At 49.8% G+C, this 18,099-nt stretch overlaps 5 protein-coding genes across 5 annotated transcripts; 2 read left to right on the top strand and 3 right to left on the bottom strand.

Annotated features, from left to right (window-relative positions):
• Positions 1-130: 130 nt before the first annotated feature.
• On the bottom strand, positions 131-1,359 carry N7462_008102 (uncharacterized protein; the record flags this gene model as incomplete). The annotated part of the gene is made up of 2 exons (XM_057079820.1): positions 131-999; positions 1,086-1,359. 2 exons carry the CDS (start codon positions 1,357-1,359, stop codon positions 131-133), a joined length of 1,143 nt encoding a protein of 380 aa, XP_056932490.1.
• A 982-nt stretch (positions 1,360-2,341) lies between these two features.
• Positions 2,342-5,141, bottom strand: N7462_008101 (sodium:solute symporter family protein; the record flags this gene model as incomplete). The annotated part of the gene is made up of 12 exons (XM_057079819.1): positions 2,342-2,575; positions 2,682-3,205; positions 3,265-3,583; positions 3,643-3,813; positions 3,864-3,914; positions 3,971-4,157; positions 4,206-4,289; positions 4,342-4,441; positions 4,517-4,703; positions 4,773-4,830; positions 4,908-4,971; positions 5,036-5,141. The coding sequence occupies 12 exons, from the start codon at positions 5,139-5,141 to the stop codon at positions 2,342-2,344; spliced, it is 2,085 nt and encodes a 694-aa protein (XP_056932489.1).
• Positions 5,142-6,344: 1,203 nt separating this feature from the next.
• Positions 6,345-8,248, top strand: N7462_008100 (LLM class flavin-dependent oxidoreductase; the record flags this gene model as incomplete). Its single annotated transcript, XM_057079818.1, has 7 exons — positions 6,345-6,420; positions 6,508-6,648; positions 6,712-6,922; positions 6,992-7,004; positions 7,090-7,706; positions 7,771-7,948; positions 8,021-8,248. The coding sequence occupies 7 exons, from the start codon at positions 6,345-6,347 to the stop codon at positions 8,246-8,248; spliced, it is 1,464 nt and encodes a 487-aa protein (XP_056932488.1).
• A 172-nt stretch (positions 8,249-8,420) lies between these two features.
• On the bottom strand, positions 8,421-13,974 carry utp10 (snoRNA-binding rRNA-processing protein UTP10; the record flags this gene model as incomplete). The annotated part of the gene is made up of 3 exons (XM_057079817.1): positions 8,421-8,863; positions 8,936-13,539; positions 13,598-13,974. 3 exons carry the CDS (start codon positions 13,972-13,974, stop codon positions 8,421-8,423), a joined length of 5,424 nt encoding a protein of 1,807 aa, XP_056932487.1.
• Positions 13,975-14,231: 257 nt separating this feature from the next.
• On the top strand, positions 14,232-17,943 carry N7462_008098 (uncharacterized protein; the record flags this gene model as incomplete). Its single annotated transcript, XM_057079816.1, has 3 exons — positions 14,232-14,252; positions 14,318-16,873; positions 16,936-17,943. The coding sequence occupies 3 exons, from the start codon at positions 14,232-14,234 to the stop codon at positions 17,941-17,943; spliced, it is 3,585 nt and encodes a 1,194-aa protein (XP_056932486.1).
• Positions 17,944-18,099: the final 156 nt, after the last annotated feature.

The following is an 18,099-nucleotide window of genomic DNA, read 5'->3' as shown; positions in this document are numbered from 1 at the left end:
GAATTAGAGAGAAAAATTAAATAAATTGAAAAATGCTCGTAGGGGGTATGTGCAGAAAAGTCAGAAAACAAAACAATCATAGACATTTCAATCGTATTGCTCCAGCTCACTCGCTCTTTTCTTCACAAGATCACTTATGCTTGACGTCGTAGTCAGTGCTTGCAGGCAGTTCAGCGATGAAGTCTCTTCCACCTGTGTCCATTTCATATATCTCTCGCGGATGTTGTGGTCCCTCGCTCCCCGGCGCTTCGGTGTATTTTTGCGATGCCTCATTGCTCTCCATTTCAGAGGGTTGCTGCATTTCCCATCCTTGGGGACTATGGCTTGCAGGGACCGATTGATATCCGCCTTGTATCATACTATTTAGGCCAGTTTGCTTGCGCTGGTAACGTCTCCGCCGAATGAGGAAGAACGCAGCAGCCCCCGCGATGCATGCAGCACCGGCTACACCACCAACAACACCGCCAGCAATCGCACCAGTAGAGGTAGACGAAGACGAAGACGAGCCATCATTGGTAGCAGTTGCGGTGGGAGATTGGGTAGCATTCCCTGAGTAGGCGAAGTGCGTGGCGCTTGGCTTCGTGGTAGTTCCATACTTCGAATCATAGGAGGAAGAATAAGAAGAGAGACCGGCGTCGTTGATGGTGCTCATTGCCACAGTCGTGTAGATCTCGGTAGCACCTGTGACGCCATTGGCGGTAGCCCAGGCGTACATAGTCGTATAATCTGATGTGTAGGCGCATTGGTAATCCACGATGCCGAGATCGGAATAGGAGTAGGTCACGCAGGATGGATAGTCTGATTGTGTGCAGAGTATAGCGAAAGGATCATCTAATCCTGTGAGGCTCGGAGTGGCGGAAATTTTAGAGGAGTCATAGCAAACGGTCTCAAAGCTGCAATCTCCGTCCAGACAACATCCCACCATGCCGGGAAACGGATTGGCTCCTGTCGCAGTGGTGTGGAAAACACAACTCGAACTATCTTGGCAGATTATCTTGGCTGTTTGCAATCTCATTGTTAGTATCGATGGTCATCTTGAAAGTAGTTTGACCTGTGGAATGGAGAGACCATTGAGTTATACTGACTTCCAGTATCGGCGTTCACCCAGCCACAGACACTTGCATCTGCCGTGACATACCCACTTGCTACATATTCATAGCCCGACGTGGTGGTCGCATATCGGCGCTGAAGATCTTTAATAGACAGACCTGGAGTCGTCTCCGGAGCTTGTGGCTCTCCTCCTGTCAAGATCTCGCCATAATGTTGGATGGCAGTTGGTTCCGCAGCCTGGAATGCGAATCCTTGGGCGAGTTGAGCGAATGCGAGGGCCCGTAGCCCGTCTCGCCCAAGACTGAGCATGGTGGCGGATGAGAACGAAAGAATTTTGAATGCGCAACCGCGGCTGCGGGATCCTCAAATGCTTAAAATGCATTGGAAGGGGCCCGGAACACGGCTGGCACATCGCCTCGTGGCTCATGTGCTAACCTGTTCCAAACCATTTTCCAAGTGGGCATAGGCTGTCGAGGAGTGCCTTGTATGTAGCCTCGACTCCATGGCTGACCAGGGCCCAGTTCCTCCGACTCCATAATATCTTGGCAACTTCTTTTCATTGGTACTGACCTCAAAGGAAGGACTTTTAGCGCTCACTAACCGACCGGCTCCACCCGTTCAATTGCCCTTTGAAAAGGCCCGCGCAACTTTTGTGGAGGACCGCGCGGGATCTGCTACAAGCTATCTGCAGCTGTCCTGCATATCTACGTGTCTCGTCACATACCTTTGTTTCAGTAGAAAGATAAGATTATTAGATGGAAAAAGGAAGTTCGGTAGTCGGTGATTGATTCACACCAGAACTATATAGATGAACTCCATATCAAGTTTCTGGACACCGAGCCGCCCGTGGGGGAATGCACCAAAGAATTTAAGCCTCCACGATTCCTGTGGGCCCTAGGGTATTTATGCATCCTTCGAACAGGTCGGCGTTTAGGATCGGCAGATATTGTTGGACGCTGCTTCATACGGTGTCAAATTGATTACCCATGAGACTGTTCAATTTGGTGGTGTTCAAGTCTTTACACCGTGCTAGTATCAATCCTGTGTCCATGATCATCCCCGATACAAAAAAGAAGGCAATGTCCGAAAAGAGAAATGTAACATCCTCCAAATGCTGGGAAAACGGCCCCCACCTCATTAAAATTACGCGAAGCCCTGCTCCCTGATCTCCTTGTTGTGCCAAGCTTTGGTGGCCCCGTGGCCCGCGCCCAGAACGTATTATTATTAGCCGGTTCTGGCGGCCTCTACGGAGTACTCATCGCTCCGTAGAGTTTCGACTTCAAAAGGAGCCTTAACCTTGATGGGGGTCACTAATCGACCCCACAGATGGTGAAGATGGCACTGCGCTAGTTTCTCCTTTCTGAGTGAGGTTTGAGTTGGTATTTCCGATGCTTCTTTGTCCCAGAAGCCCACGGTAGACTTGAAGTATCTGCTGGATGCCACCGTCGAGAAGAGGGTATAAAATAGCAACCATCATCGTGCCCCAAAGCCAGATGATGGAAATTACGACCCAGGCAATGAAGAACTATTTAGCGTCATGTTAGTTCAGAACCATAAAAGCAATATGTCCCGGGATTGTGGAAAAGAAATTGGAAACGAAAGGAAGCTCCAAGCAAAGATTGCAATCATACATTTTTCTCGAACACATAGTGGGACCCATACATCGGCAACGGCCAAATCACCCAATGGCCGAGAAATGTCGCCAGAGACCAGAAAGCTGCTATACGGCCCCAACGTTTGAGTTCTTGCGAGTTAACTTTGGCATCGCGTACGCCTCCATCCTCACCACTGGTATCTGCCCGGTAGTGTGGAGATTCTCCATGGTGAATGGTTGTCAGGTCGCTGTCTAGCTTCTCTAAAGCCAACTTTTTCTTTTTGAAATCAGCCCAATCGTATCTCTGAGGCCGAAACAAAGTAATCAAAATGGAGTAGGGGATAGGCGAAAAGCAAGATGCCACCGTGCCGTACATGCAGGGCAAGACCTGTCCTGTGCTTTTCACGGAGACTTCGCCGCCAAAATGAGCGGCAGTGGCCAGCCATACAGCAAGACCGGTTGCCAGTCCAAGGATGGGGGAAAGAATAGCCGCTGCTTTACTTTGACGCCGCCATAGTACAGTGAAAACCATCGGGAAAATGCCGGGACATGTTACCACTCCTATAAAATTATTTTAGTCTTTATTTCGAGTCAGGCCAAATAGCAGACAGGGGGCCTACCCAGCATGTAGAGGGTCCAACCGAGGTCAATGCCGACATAGTGCAGCATTGTACTGAATCCAGCCGAGAAAGCCGCAAAGAAGATGACACCAAAATGACTCGAACGAATCAGATCTCTATCAGTTGCAGATTTTTTGAAGTACTCGCGGTAAACATCAAAGCTTAAGATCGAACTGACTGCTATAACTTGGGCTGAGAGGGTAGAAGTTACAGCCATGAAGGTCATCAGGAGAACTGCCGCGGCGCCACCTTTGCCTGCAATGGTCATAGCTGCATATGGCAAGACTAGGCCACCACTCACTTCCGAGGATGTCATTCGCTATGATTATATTAGTATATGAGAAAGATGTCGTGTATTCCGTATACACGGTAGCTTACTCTCGGATAAGTAGGGAAGTTGGGTTGGTTTTCAAGTCCCAGAGCAACAGAGCTCATTACCGTTCCCAAGGCCCACGGGATGGCGAAATAAGCAATGCCGCCGATGGTGTATCCAGGAACAACTGCGGCCGGAGAAGCTGAAAAAGCCTTGATGAAGTAGCTAGTGTCCATCTAAATTGACGTTAGACTGATTCCACGGACTAATGCAGAAAATGACTTACAACGACAAGACCAAAGTTACCGCAAGTGTGTAGTATACCGAAAAGGATGGCCTGAAGACTCTCAGCAGATGGAAAGATAAATTGTTAATTGTCATTTGCCTCCTTACGCTCTTGGAAGTCATTGTTAAGTACGTTCCCGCCTGGTTTCCAGCGACCGGGTGCCGTTGTGCTGCCTCCTTGAGGAGCTCGAAGAGGTTGCCCACAGAACCAACCTGATCGACTGAGAAGGCCTTGATAGAGAAATAACACGCAATTATCAGGATCACTGCCGTATGGAAATAGTCCGTCAAAAAGCTATGAGTTGTTAGTGGTGATAGAAGCAAATCCGGGGAAGTCGCTCACGTTGCTTTGATTCCTCCAACAAAAGTGTAGACCGTTACGCCAACCGGCAGCAGAAATGTGGCAGCAATGACATGCATGCCCGATCTTCACTTGTTAGCCTCGAAAGGAAGTTTCATGATTGAGCCTTGTCACATACACTGCGGAGATCACGGCAGCGGCCCCGAGGAGCATGTTTGCGCATGCGAAGATATTGTTGATCAAACACAGCACCATAAATACAATATGTGCGGTCCGACCTGATATTGAATCAAAGTCTCTAGATCAGCTATTCAAGCTCCTGCTTTGCATTAAAGAACCAAATCAAAGCATACCATATCGAATCCGCACAACTTCCAGGGAAGTATGGGCCTCCGGAATTTTTCTTTTGCAGGAGATTCCCAGAAGAGCGAAGAACACGATCATGGGGCTACAGCCCGCAGCAAACCAAAAGGGGCCGGCAACGCCATAGTCGTATCCAACAAACGAGGATCCGAGGAGTGCGGTCGACCATAGCCAGGACTGGATCAATGAAGAGGATATCAGCCATGGTAAACATCACCAGAAGTCATCTTATGCATGAAAACTCACCGAGATTACTGCAGATGTTGTAAGACCTGTGCTGACAGTCCGATTTGCCGTCATGAACCTGTAATAAGTCAGATCGAGATGAACGTTTGCGGTCAGGGATAGTCGGGGAATGGGGAGGGGGGGACAAGACGATACATTTCTGTTTTTTGATTGTCTTCTCCAGTAGTCTTCTTCAAGATCTTCGTAATGAGCATCATCACTATAGCTTTATTAGATTCTGATCTATTCACGCAAAGCGGAAATACATTTTTCGTCAGATATACCTAAAGCGATAATCACTCCAATGGCAACCACGACCACATAAGCGGCTGCCTGAGACAGAGGCGGCTCTACAGTCGAGATACCATCGCGAGTGGGTAGAATGGACATCTTATCATTAGCGAGAATAGAAGGGAAACTCTCGAACAGCGATTACAGAGGCAAGGATGATATTGCGGAGAGCGAGTCGTCCTGGATCCGACTTGCCCTCTCGATCTTTATAAACAGCGGAGCAGCGGATGGAACTAGCCGATTCACCACATGCTCTCGAGACCGTGGGAAGGGCATGAATCAATGCATGTTTAAATGCGGGCTCTGCTCCGTGCACGCTGCTGGTGGATCCTCTCCAAGGGACCGGCGGTGGTACTCAGCGTATGATAAGAATCGAGTTGCTGTGCAGCCAGTCGCCGGTGGCGTCTAATGGATGAGCGCTAATCGATCGACGATGATTTGATAGGTGCCTTTGATGAGGTGCTTTCTGAGTTTACGATACGTTGTCGCCAAATTTGAGGCAGGCTTTAAGGTTTCGAGATGCGCGGCCCTCCCATGGAGCTGAAGATGGTGTCATGGGAAGGCTAGCTATAGTATGCAATCTTGGCAAAAATCTTCAAGTTCGAGCTCTGGCTCAACCGCATATTCGCGTTGTTGTCGTTTTCATATGTATTTGGCTCTCTTGTTATCATATTATGGCTGGGGACACATCGCGGAACCCTGGCCTAGTCTATTATATTCACATGGGACAGGACCCCCAAAAGACATTTCAGATAACTCTAGATAAGACGGCTAGTCGGCTGCATGTTGTATGAGCTACCAGTCAGGTTTCATTCATGATGGTGCCTCTGCCCAATTATGTCAACGACGGTGGAAGGTAATGAATCCAACTGGGCCCGAGGACTCGGAAGCCCAGTTTGGAGCATCAGAGAGGGTTCCAAGACTTAAACCATCGCCTCGAGGCATTAATCAACCTCTCGGGCGAGAAACTGCAGATGAAGGTGATTTCGCGTCTCGAGCCAAGTTCAACGGTCGGCCACTCGTGTGCGTTGATGACATCGCGCCATCCCGGCCCACTTTGATGTCTTGCGAATGCTCGTGGGGACGAGAATCATGTGCGGATCGATCATGGCGACCATAGCGATACAAATGAGCGCATATCCCGCTAATTTCCTGAAGCAAAAGAAAATATCTGAAGGAGCCAACGAGTCGCTACTGATTTACAGTACTCGGCCAATATAGAACCTTAATCGCGCCCCATCTTTTTTTCGCCGGAACTACGTATATTGCTAGCATTCCGCGGTTAAACCACTCAAGCCCAGCATGGCACAGAATAATCAAACTTCGGGAGTACACAAGCCCCGCAAGTCTTTGATTCTCAATGCTTTCGTTGAAATGTGTAGGTATTTCTTTCCTTCCTTCTTTTTAGTACCATTGCGGCACACTTCGACGAGGAGAACTCGCAACATATCTGATGGATATATAGGCAGCGGGCATCAATCCCCAGGACTGTGGCGTCATCCAGAGGACGAATCCCACCGATTTAATGATATTGATCACTGGGTTGAGCTCGCGCAGTTGCTCGAATCCGCTAAATTCCATGGGATTTTCATCGCAGATGTTCTAGGTACGCCTATTTAACCGAGATAAATGTTCATGTCCCTTGCGTTAACACCGTATGCCAATCTAGGAGGCTATGATGTCTATAAAGGTCCTCGAAATCTGGACCCTGCAGTCATTGCGGGCGCGCAATGGCCAGTCAACGAACCGCTTGCCGTGGTGCCCGCCATGGCGGCTGCGACCAAGAATATTGGCTTCGGAGTGACCGTAACTACGACCTATGAACAGCCGTATCATTTGGCAAGGAGACTTTCGACGGTGGACCATCTTACCAAGGGCCGGTATGTATATCAATCTATTCTAGAAATTGCATCAGAAAGGAAGATTCGCTGACGATCCGCAATCCCCAGCCTTGGATGGAATGTAAGTCAAGAAAACGCATTGCCTCGCAGGAGACAACGATGTTCATCAACCTAGAACCGAAAGATCGAAATTGACTGAATCCCAGGTGGTAACCGGCTATCTTGACTCGGCAGCCCGGAACATGGGCCAGGCTGAACAGCCACACCACGATGACCGATATGCCGTGGCCGAAGAATACATCAAAGTGACCTACAAGCTATGGGAGTCCTCCTGGCGCCAGGATGCCGTCGTGCTCGACCGCGAGCGTGGCATCTATACAGATCCCGCACGCGTGCGCCAGATCAATCACGAGGGCAAATACTTCAATGTGCCGGGCCCGCATATTTGCCAGCCCAGTCCGCAGCGGACACCCGTCATCTTGCAGGCCGGCACGTCCAAGGCCGGAAAAACATTCGCTGCGCAGCATGCTGAGGCTATCTTCGTGGCCGGACATAGCCCGTCCGTCGTGGCTAAGAATGTCGCTGAGATTCGACAGCTCGCCCAGAGGGAGTTTGGACGTGACCCGCAGAGCATCAAGTTCTTGGCTCTGCTATGCCCGGTTCTGGGAAGGACAGAGGAAGAAGCAATCGAGAAATTTAAACACTATCGCAGTCTGGGGTCGATCGACGGAGCGTTGGCGCTCTTTGGTGGGTGGACCGGTATTGATCTAAACAAGTATGGCGATGATGAGGAGCTGCGCCACGTCGAGAGCAATGCGATCCGGTGAGTGACCGTCGCCATGAGATCTCGAGGGGCCGGATCATTTGACTGATCGTGTAATCTCTAGATCTGCCGTAGAAGGCTGGTCCAAAGCCACCCCCGAAGTCGCAAAATGGACCAAGACCACCGTGGGCCAGCACATCACCGTTGGGGGACTGGGCGCGACTCCTGTGGGTACGCCGACACAAGTTGCTGATAATATGGAGCGCTGGGTTCGGGAGGCAGATGTGGACGGATTTAACCTGGTAAGAGTTCTCTTTCGATTATGTCGCTAGGCCATTGGATTTGATTTCTGATCCTTTACCTTGTTTGTATAGGCCTATGCCATCAAGCCCGGTTCCTTCAAGGACATCATTGACCTCCTCATTCCCGAATTGCGCCGGCGCAACCTCTTCTGGGACGACTATTCTGTCCAAAAGGGAACCTATCGTGAGAACCTATACTCCCAGGCGGGACAGTCGGGCCCGCGGGACGACCATCCTGCCTCTAGATACCGATGGCATGCGGGAGTCGATGCAGCAGACCACCCCGTCCCTGAGAACTAAAGACCTTTCAAGGTGTACAATGAAGTATGAAAGCGGAATGACATGAAAATTGAAAATAAATAGAATTCTTTTGCGCGGGCAATGCCTGCATTCCCCTCCCAAGGGGGTCTCTATTCTTACAAACGCCAGCCAAATGCGGTAGTTTTTGTACAAAGAGTCACCAACGGCGGCTCTAGGTCAACATATCATCAAGACGCTCACCCAGCACATTCTCAATCTGCTTCACCCACTTCCTCACTTCTCGCTCCACGCTCTCATCTTCATCTTCCATTAGCTCACTGATGTAAGGCAGCATCTCCGGCAGAAGGGCGAGCCACTCCTCGCCGAGCTGCTCGGTCAGCGCCTGCTCGGTCTTCAGGGCAGCCAGACGGGTAAACGGGTTATCTCCATCGGTCGACTTGGCATTGGGAGCAGAAGAAGGACGGAGGTACTTCATCAGAGCGGTGTTGAGCTCCTTGTGGTTGTCGGTGGAGTCGGCAGCGACAGCCAACTCGGTGATCGTAGGGACAACTTCTTCAATAATAAGCCCCGCCGTCTTAAGGGTAGTAGCGTGAGCAAGCTGCGAAATAAGAGGTCCAGAGATGGTGGCCAGATGCGAAGGAGATTGCCAGAATTCTGTAAATAAGCGAAAAAAAAAGCACATTAGCTGTCTTCCACGGGTGAAATAGTAAGAAAAGCAAGACATACCATCTTGATCATGTTCAAATGAGTTACGGAGCGTGCGCAAGGCGGCCAGCCACAAAGCCCGAGTAGCCTTGGCCGGTCCAGCTGTGCCCAAGATCTGTACCACATTCTCAAGGATGTAGTTGGAATAGCCAGTGACAATGGACTGCAAAGTGCCAAAGAATACTTGGAGGAACTTGTAGAAGGTCGTGAGACGCGAGATTTGGCCCTGCTCATCCTTTTTGGAAATGCCGGTGGTAGCCCATTCAACAAGCTTGATAAACAGGGGCCGGAAGGTACTGTCGTTTAGCTTGTAGATCATCTTGATCGTGACATCATTCAATGAAGCCTCGGCCTCCTCCAAATCAGAGGCCTCGAAATCAGCTGCATCGCCAAGGGTAAGTTGTTCACGTCGCAGATCAAATGCATGGAACAAGATCTTAGCCAAGAGATCGACGTTCTTAGATATGCTGGACTTGGGATTCTTCTCAACAGCAAGGTTGAGAACCTCTAAGACTTCGTTCACGGCAGTGGGGCCAGCTTCAACAGCGTGCTGCCAGTTCCGGTCGATGGCACCAAGGGTAGTGCCAAGATCCATCTTGCGAGATGCCATCAAGCGAAGAGTCTCCCGGCGGCTGTCATCAGAGCCATCTTCGAGATCAGCATTGGTAGACTTGAAGGCCAGCAGCAGAATCTTGTCCAGATGACCGGCAGACATCATGAACGGCAGGTGGACAAGGAGAGCAGAATAGAGGGAGAAAACTGCATCGTGAAGTCGTGAGTTCTCATTGTCGGGGGTCATACTGAGCTCCAACAAGTTCAGAGACTGAGAGAGTGTGTCTGGAAGAGCAGGAATCATTGATTGACCGAGAACCTCCGCCATTGATGCGAGACAGAGAATACCCATGATGCGAATGCGTTCATCACTCTCACCAAGACAGGAGGAGCTAGCAACGATTTTAGCAGCAGGAATGACTTTGGAGGGATCCTTGCGGCCGTATTTCTCAGCAATGCGATCAATGCAAGCAACGGCAGCGTGCTTGAGCAGTGAGTCGGGCGAGGACTCGACGATGCTAACCAGAGTAGGCAGGAAATCAAGGACCCTGATCTGAGACTCGCCGTCACGCTCGGGAGTCTGACGCAAACGGTTCTCCAGAAGACGAAGAACCTTCCGGCGGAGATCGTCATTAGGACCCTGGAGAAGAACCTCAATCGTGTCCAGGAAGTCAACGAGGGACAGAGTGCCGAACAATGCCCCCAGAAGCTCACCACAAGCCTGGCTGACAGGCTTCATGCTCTGAACAGACTCGCCAATGACGAGGACCTGCTCCAGAACGCGGGAGAAGCAAGCCCGAACTTGATCGGCAACTTCATCTTCGGTTTCGAATGCATCCTCCAGCTTCGACTTGAGTGAAGAATGCTTGAACAGGTGGGCGAGATCGCGCAGCAAATCTACAGCAACCTTCTGGGCATCACGGCCATCATCACTGCCGATTCCAAGCAAGACTTGCGAGATACCAGGTTTGGGCTTGAACGCATCGATAACCAGGTTCAAATACTTGCTATAGGTTGTAAGCTCCACAATAGGGGTGGTATCAGAGGCCAACCCAGTCATGAGAGTGAGGACATCCTTGTCAACGGAGTACCGATTGGCGAGCATAGCAAGGACAGCAAATAGGAAATCCTGAGTACCGAGCTTGCTGATCAACGCATGGAAAAGACGCAGACGACGGTGCGACGGAATATGTTCAAATGCAGCTGTGAAGCTGAGCAGCAACTCCGAAGTTCCCGAAACTATGTCTCGCTTCTGTTTGCGAAGGGACTGGATCAGGGCCGGAACAACCTGGTCAATGGTTTGATCGATAACTGAGACTGAATAATCATCATCCTTGCGGAGCACACTGGAGCCCATAAATGTGAAAATGGGCATCACGCTATGAAGAACCAACTCGGGAGCGAGGACAGATAGGCCGGCAACGAGAAGTAGGGCGGCGTTCTGTACCTGAGGGCTGTCGGTGGTCCGCACACAATCGACAACCAGATCGGCACGAATGACCGAAGTATCGAACAAAGGCTTAGCGAATTCCTTAGACTTGTTCACAATAGCCAGGAGACTTCCCAGGGTCAGGCTCAAGAGGTAGCTCATGCCAGACTGAATCTGAGATTTGAAGTGGTGAAGAGCAGCAAGAGTCTGGAAGAGACCATCCGTGAGCTCAGGGTGGGCATCGGGGCTCGAGCTGTCGATAACCTCCAGAATGAAAGTCATCTTATCCATGAGCTTGCTGAGCTCAGCCTCATCCTTCACAGTCATGGCGACCATATTATTCTGACTGGTGCGTCTGCGCTTCGGCGCCGGACCTAGGGCTTCAATATCAGTTAGGGAAACAGGGATCTTCTGCACGAAGTTCTTGAGAATAGGCCCGGACAGTTCAACACTGCGAAGAACATCACGGCAATTATCTGCCAGAGAGACTTCATTAACGGAGATTCCAAGAGAGATATCCAAAAGCTTCTCGGCGACCGTGATCTGGGTTTCCTCGGCGGTTTTGGCCCAAATATCCTTCATGCGAGCAAAGCCAGCAGAGACAAACGAGGTTCTGGGAGCTTTGGAGCCGGAGCCAACAATAGACAGAATGACATCCATTGCATCACTGTCTTTGGGAGTGACAATGGCAAAGATTTGGCTCTCGCTCTCAAGAACAGACAACCGCTCCTTGACGCAAATCTCATCAACCTCTGTCTCACTCAAATCACGCCAGTAATGAAGCAAGGGAAGGAGTTCCTTGGTGCGTGTCGTGCCCGAGACCTTCTTGACACTGTTCAAGATCTGAAGCAGCGCAAACTTGGGCGAGAAGATTGGCATCCGAATAACATGGGAGCAGAGGAAAGTAAAGAAACCAGTTCGCAGTGACTTCTTGAGCTCCGAAGCACCCGAGTCTTCAGATAGGACATTTCCTCGCAGGGTAGCGTCGATAACCTTTGCGATGTAGCTAGGGTCAAGAATATACTCCTCTAGCCCAGGAAGCAAGGCACGCTCCAAAATCTTCTGCACATCCCGAGCTGGCAGCCAGGAAATACCGGTGGATTGCTTGCCCTTCCCATAAATCGCATCACAAGCCCAAGGCTTAACCTCGTCGGACTTCTTGTTGTTCTTGTACAGAGAGCCAATTATGGCCAAAGTGCCAGTGGCCTCGCGACGGATCCGCTCGGATTGGTCGGCAAGAGCAACGATCAGGAATGGCAGCAAAGCCTGGGCATCGAAGTCTCCGGAAACAGAAGAAAGGACAGAAGAAAGGGTATTCAAAGCAGTAACCTTGGCTCCGATAGGGTAAGAGCCAGAGAGAATGCGGGTGAAAAATGAAATGAACTGAGGGTTTTTTATGGCGTCGGCTCTGCCGAGAATGCGCAAATTGGTAAACTGGGTGAGCTTGTCTTCGGAATCAATAGCCAAGGCAAACAACTGCACAAGGGCGTCGAATTGAGGAATCGACTGCTGGCTGAGGAACGAAGAGCCAAAAAGGGGTTCCTTGGTCAACGATTCCAAAGCAGGTTTAAAGTTATCCACCTGTTGCTCCATATCCACATCCTGCATATCAATATCTTCAATGGCTGGAGGTAGAATGGGGGCCTCCACCACCGTTTGCAGATTATGCTCGAGCGCGGAAATGTTGAGGGCGCTGTCCGCAAGAGCCTTTTGGAAGAGAGTCTGTGAAGACGGCGAGCGAATGAATCCCTGGATGAGATCGGCTAGTCCTGTTTGGATATCAAGAGACATGCCGCGGTTTTCTTCAGTATTGCTTGCAGCCTTCAGAACTAGGCGCATGGCTTCTTTCAGGTCATTCTCCTGCAAGATAGTGGCTTCGAAAAGAGCTGACAGCAGCGCAAGGCGAGTATTATCGTTCTGCTTGTCAAGATCGCTGACGCAGCCAGCCACGACACCAAGCAAAAGTTTGGAGTTTTGATATTGCACAGTGGCGTCTGCCAGTTGTTTGACGGGATTGTCGATGCGGACGATGGCCTTGAAGACCTTCTTCGGAAGACCAATTGAAGGCTTCTGCTGGGCCAAAACAGACAGGCATATAATTCCAGAACTCAATGTTTCCTCGCTCCAGGAAGAGACCACACTTTCCATTAGTCCATCGAGGACTTCATCGGAGAGAGAGGCCTTCTGGGCCAAAACCACAGAGATCATATAGCAACTGACGACCAGCTCTGGGACTTTTTTCATGGAAAAAGCTCTACTAAGGAGAGGAAGAACACAAATCAAAACGTCTTCATGTTTCTGCTTCTCTGCTTCTCTGCGTCCTTGGCGAGCAGCATCCAACATGCCCGCCACTGCCTCGGTGACAATACCAGCCCAGAAAGAAACCAACGTCTGACTTTGGGCCCTTTGCCGACAAGCACTCAATACATATTCATTCAACGTCGCGAAAAATTCTTTGTTAGTAGTGGCGCTGTGCACAATCGGATGCCGTGGGGGGTTGACAAGTCCATTTTTGTATGGGTATAGGACTTTGAAGGTAGGCGTTAGGTCATTCGGCAGAATCGAAAGAAGGTTCAAGAATAGAGGAGTCGTATGGTACGGTAGAAATGTGAGAATCATGAAAGCGGTATTGTATTCATGAGCCCTGCGCAACGGCGGTTAGCTAGATCTTCTCACGCAGAATCCTTAGGTTATAGGCGCACCGAAAACGTCTCACCAGCCAGTCCACAGCCTTGACGGCAGGGCTTAGCTGCAATCGACCACCAACAAGGGCCAAAAAAGACTCAATCACAGAATCAAGTTCTTGATTTTGAGCGGCATTCATTTGTGTTCGGTCTTCGGCCTTGCTCTGTTCGCTGAAAATGGAACGCGCAAATTCCTCGAATCTTGCATCGAGAGAACAGAGTTCCTGGAATCCATCGTTGCAAATATCATAGATTGTATCGAAGTCCTGAGATACAGCGATCTTCTTATCAAAAATCAATGATTGTGAATGGGCGACACGCTGCTTCTTAAGATCGAGCTCATGAGTCGACTTGGCGGCGATCTGCGACAGCTGCGCTGTGAGAGAGGAGGCCATCGTTGACGAAATTGTGATCTGGAGTTCTTCAAAACAGACCGCTATGACCCATCTCTCTGATCGCCTGATCAGTTGTTCGTTTCTCCCAAGTGAAGGAGCACAGATGGTTCCGCAGTTCTTTTTCTTGAGGCGGTTTACCACCAACTTTTTTCTGTCGGGCCCGCACTCACCGCCTTCAATTCGGCACCTGGAACAATATTTGTCCGCCTAATCTGATCAACGTGGGACGCGATAATACAGTAAAGTGGTTCTTGACGATGGACTCGTCGGGTTCACAGGTGAGTTTTATTGCTTTCATGCTTGTGGCAGGCTTCTTTGACTAATATATATTTATATATTTAAGGACAGAAAGTCCGTTCCAAAGTTTTCCAGTTTTAAACCTCTTCCAACTAGCTCGGAACCTCGTCCCGTGTCAGAGAGCCGGCGTCAAGAAAGCACCAAACGCGACGATCGCGATTCCAATCGCTCAAAACGTCGTCACCATGGCAAATTATCTCGCTCCGAGAGGCAACTAAACAGTTCAAGCCGACATAGATCTACTCGTCGCCGCTCCCGTTCTCCCTCTAGATCTCGATCTTCTCCCCAGTCCCCTCATGAACGAGATACGCGCAGAGATGAACAGACTATCAACTTTCACGCTCCGCGCGACCAGCCTTCCCAATCTGTAAAACAGGGTGACTATGCGACTGTAAGCTCTCAAGTTGCTATAAGCTCTGGTCCCGTTGATACGGATCTCTATTCGATCGATCTCAAAGGTGACCGCTACAACCTCTTCTATGGAACATCGCATCGATATGCAGTCCCATCCTATCGTCGAGTCGGCTACGGAGAAGTTCTCGGCTTACCGGGATATATTATTGATCGAGAAAATCGGGATACCGATACCATTATCCTACGTCGGAAAGGTCTTGGACGTGCGAATGAAAAAGCCTCACATCCCTTGTCCGGCCGCCTGCCTCAACCGACGCAATTGTTTCGCTTTCGAATAGAAGACATCACCTCATCTGATGCGGATCTGCTGAATGATACCATTGCGCTCGATCCTGCGACACGAAGGGCATCCGACATCCATGACCCCGGTGCTGAATCCAGCGATGAACGCCATGCTTACCGTTCTATCCATGGAAAAGCCAAAACGGAGGATCTTCTCCCAACTGGTATGGAAGTTGTACCGGGCCATTTGGATCACGGCGATACGACACAAATAGGATTTGAGGCGGAGCGTAAAGCTCGCAATGCGGAACTTTGGAAAGCTGTGAATGCAAATCCCACAGATGTCGCCGCATGGATTCGGCTTATTGACCATCAAAATATTTTGATTCTTAGTCCTGGGGAAGATACACGGCCATTGACATATTCCGAACGGAAAGCTGTTGCCGAAGTGAAACTCTCACTATATGACAAAGCAATCGCAAAGACCAAGAATGCAACGCACATTGACTGCCTCTTACTTGGGCGAATGCAAGAGGGAGCCCAAATATGGGATAGAGATAAGATTCTCGCAGAATGGCGCCGTACGTGTGAAGAAAACAAGCACTACGTCATTCTCTGGATAAAATATCTCGATTTTCGCCAGACAGACTTTCGGAATTTTACCTTCATGGAGAGTAAACAGGTGCTACTCGATACAATGAATTTCATCGCCGAAGATCCATCCGCTCTACTTGCGCCACCCAATTTTCCTCATTTTCCAGCGCAGTGGTATTCTTTCCTGCGTCTGACTCTTTTTCTTCGAGAAGCGGGTTATAGTGAGCTTGCTGTAGGTCTGTGGCAAGGTGTGCTCGAAAAAGCTTGCGCCCCAGAGACAGTCTCGAATTGCGCATGGCATCTCAGCGAATTTGCCCGTTTCTGGGACTCAGAAGTCGCCAGGGTTGGCGAGAATGGTGCAACGGGCTGGCAGAGCGGCTCGTCCTCCGCTAAAGTGGATCCTCTGAAACACGTCTATCACCAGCATGTTCACTTGTCGTGTCTACTGCCTTCTTGGGCAAACGCCGAGAGAGAACGCATGTCGAATGCACGAATGCCATTCCGAACTTTGGATGAATATAATGTCGATATAGATGCCGCCTATTCGGTGGTTCTTCATTCCGACTTCCAAGATATCGAGTCTCTTATGCCTCTTTTCCAGAACAAGAAGATTACCGAGCCTATGATCAATGCCTTTCTAAGCTTCTGCTATCTGCCGCCTTTGGCGACAAGTTCCAGTGCGGCGACAAACCGAATGTGGAGTGGAGATAATTTTCTTCGAAATGAATTTGTCGATTGCTTTGATACTGGAATATCAGATTGGATTCCTTCCAACGCAGATAGCTCGCAGAATTCAATGCCGCCTTTTCATTTCCCGGCCTCTAATTTCCTCCACACCACAGACACCTTGTTCGCTCCGGAGGACTGGTTTTACTCCTTCCATTGGTGGAGCAAGAATATCTTGGTTCGATCATCTTCCATTGATTGCACTTTTGCGCGGAGAGTTCTCAAATTTTTAGCTGGGCATTTCAACACCAATAGCGAGTTGGCCGAATATGCATTGGCTTTGGAATTCGCGGTTGATCGCCGAGCTGCCAAGAAATCTGCAAAGTCTTTGTTAAAATCTCGTTCCTCGGACCTGAGACTTTATAATGCTTTCGCTCTGATGCAATGGAGAGATGGTGCCCAGGCTATAGCCAATCAGGTGTGGTCAACAGCTCTGACGATGAGCAGCAACTTTGAGGGTCTTCACAAGATAGACTGCGGACTTCTTTGGATATCATGGGCCTGGCAACTACTCGAGATTGGGGATTTGGCGCGAGCGTCATATGTTCTGCAATCTATCCCTTCTCAAAATATCGACCTAGCGTCATTCTCTACAGTGTCCAGCTCTGTTGAGTTCACTGCTGCCATCAAACTCAGGATTCAAATGGTAAGTGTCCCCTTCTTCCTCCTCACTCCGGTATTTTCTAAATAAATTATTATTCTGTGCAGTTTTCAAACGATTGTTTGAGCCACGCCTTGTCTCTTGGAAAATCCCAGGCATATTGTGCCTATGTTGACTGCCTCGGCCTTGTAGCCTATTTATCTGACAATTCGCTTGAAGCTGCTCTAGATTACTATGCCTCCGCAGTTGCCAAGCTGGATGAATCGCCTCCCTCTCAGAATGACTCTAGAGAATTCACAGCCGAGCTACTGCACCAGTCGCGCGCAAAACTCATCTATTACCATATTAGCAGGAAGGGTGGCTTCAAGCCACTTCAGATCCACAAGGTCCTAAAGGAGAGCATATTCGCGTTCCCCCATAATACCATGTTCTTATCTCTCTTCATGTGGAACGAGTCGCGTTTCCCTATCTACGACCGGGTTCGAGATCCTCACGCCCTCACCATGCCCAAGCCCAGCGATCATTTCCGGTTTGATACCGAACCTAGCCTATCAGCCGCTTTCCCTCAGAAGATACCAGTCACGACCCATCTATTTTCCATCTATTTGGAGTTTTGTCGCCCATTGCATAACGCCGCTACGGTGTACTCGATACGTGCAGCCTTCGAACGAGCCATCGGTGAACATTCAGAATCCAGTCTACGACCTACTGAGCGGGATGTAAACAAAATCTACGATAATGACTCTGCGCGTTCAAATTTGACAGTCTGGAAATTGTATATCCTCTTCGAGATCGAGCGTGCGAGGGACATCAAGGCCGCCAAAGCGGTCTTCTTCCGAGCGATTCGGGCTTGCCCGTGGTCCAAGCAGCTCGTCATGCTCGGCTTTGAGCGTCTTCGTGGAGATCTCACTGGGCCGCTGCAGCAGTCAAGACCTGAGGACGGTCTCACTTTTGATGAACTCCAGGATTTATACCGTGTGTTGGATAGCCGACAATTACGGATTCATATTGATATTCTCCCACAGCTGCGAGAAGTGCGAGTTCAGAGAGCGCAGGCCGCTGATGCCGATGCAAGAGCGAAGCAAGCGGCTGCTCAGGCCGAGAACAAATCATAGGCGGCTGGATCACCGGTCGATCGGAGTTGTGACAGGAATGTCGGCCAGCAAAAACAGTATGGGGACTGTGGAACAAGGATATTCACGCTATTGTATGACTACTGTAATGATATCTTAAAGAAGTTTTCTTGCCGAAATAATCAACGGACTTCGGAA

Source organism: Penicillium macrosclerotiorum, assembly GCF_028827735.1.
Source record: "Penicillium macrosclerotiorum strain IBT 26536 chromosome Unknown utg000007l_segment0_segment0, whole genome shotgun sequence".
Lineage (NCBI taxonomy): Eukaryota > Fungi > Ascomycota > Eurotiomycetes > Eurotiales > Aspergillaceae > Penicillium > Penicillium macrosclerotiorum.
Note: the sequence above shows the minus strand (reverse complement) of the source record. Positions and strands in the feature narration are given on the sequence as shown.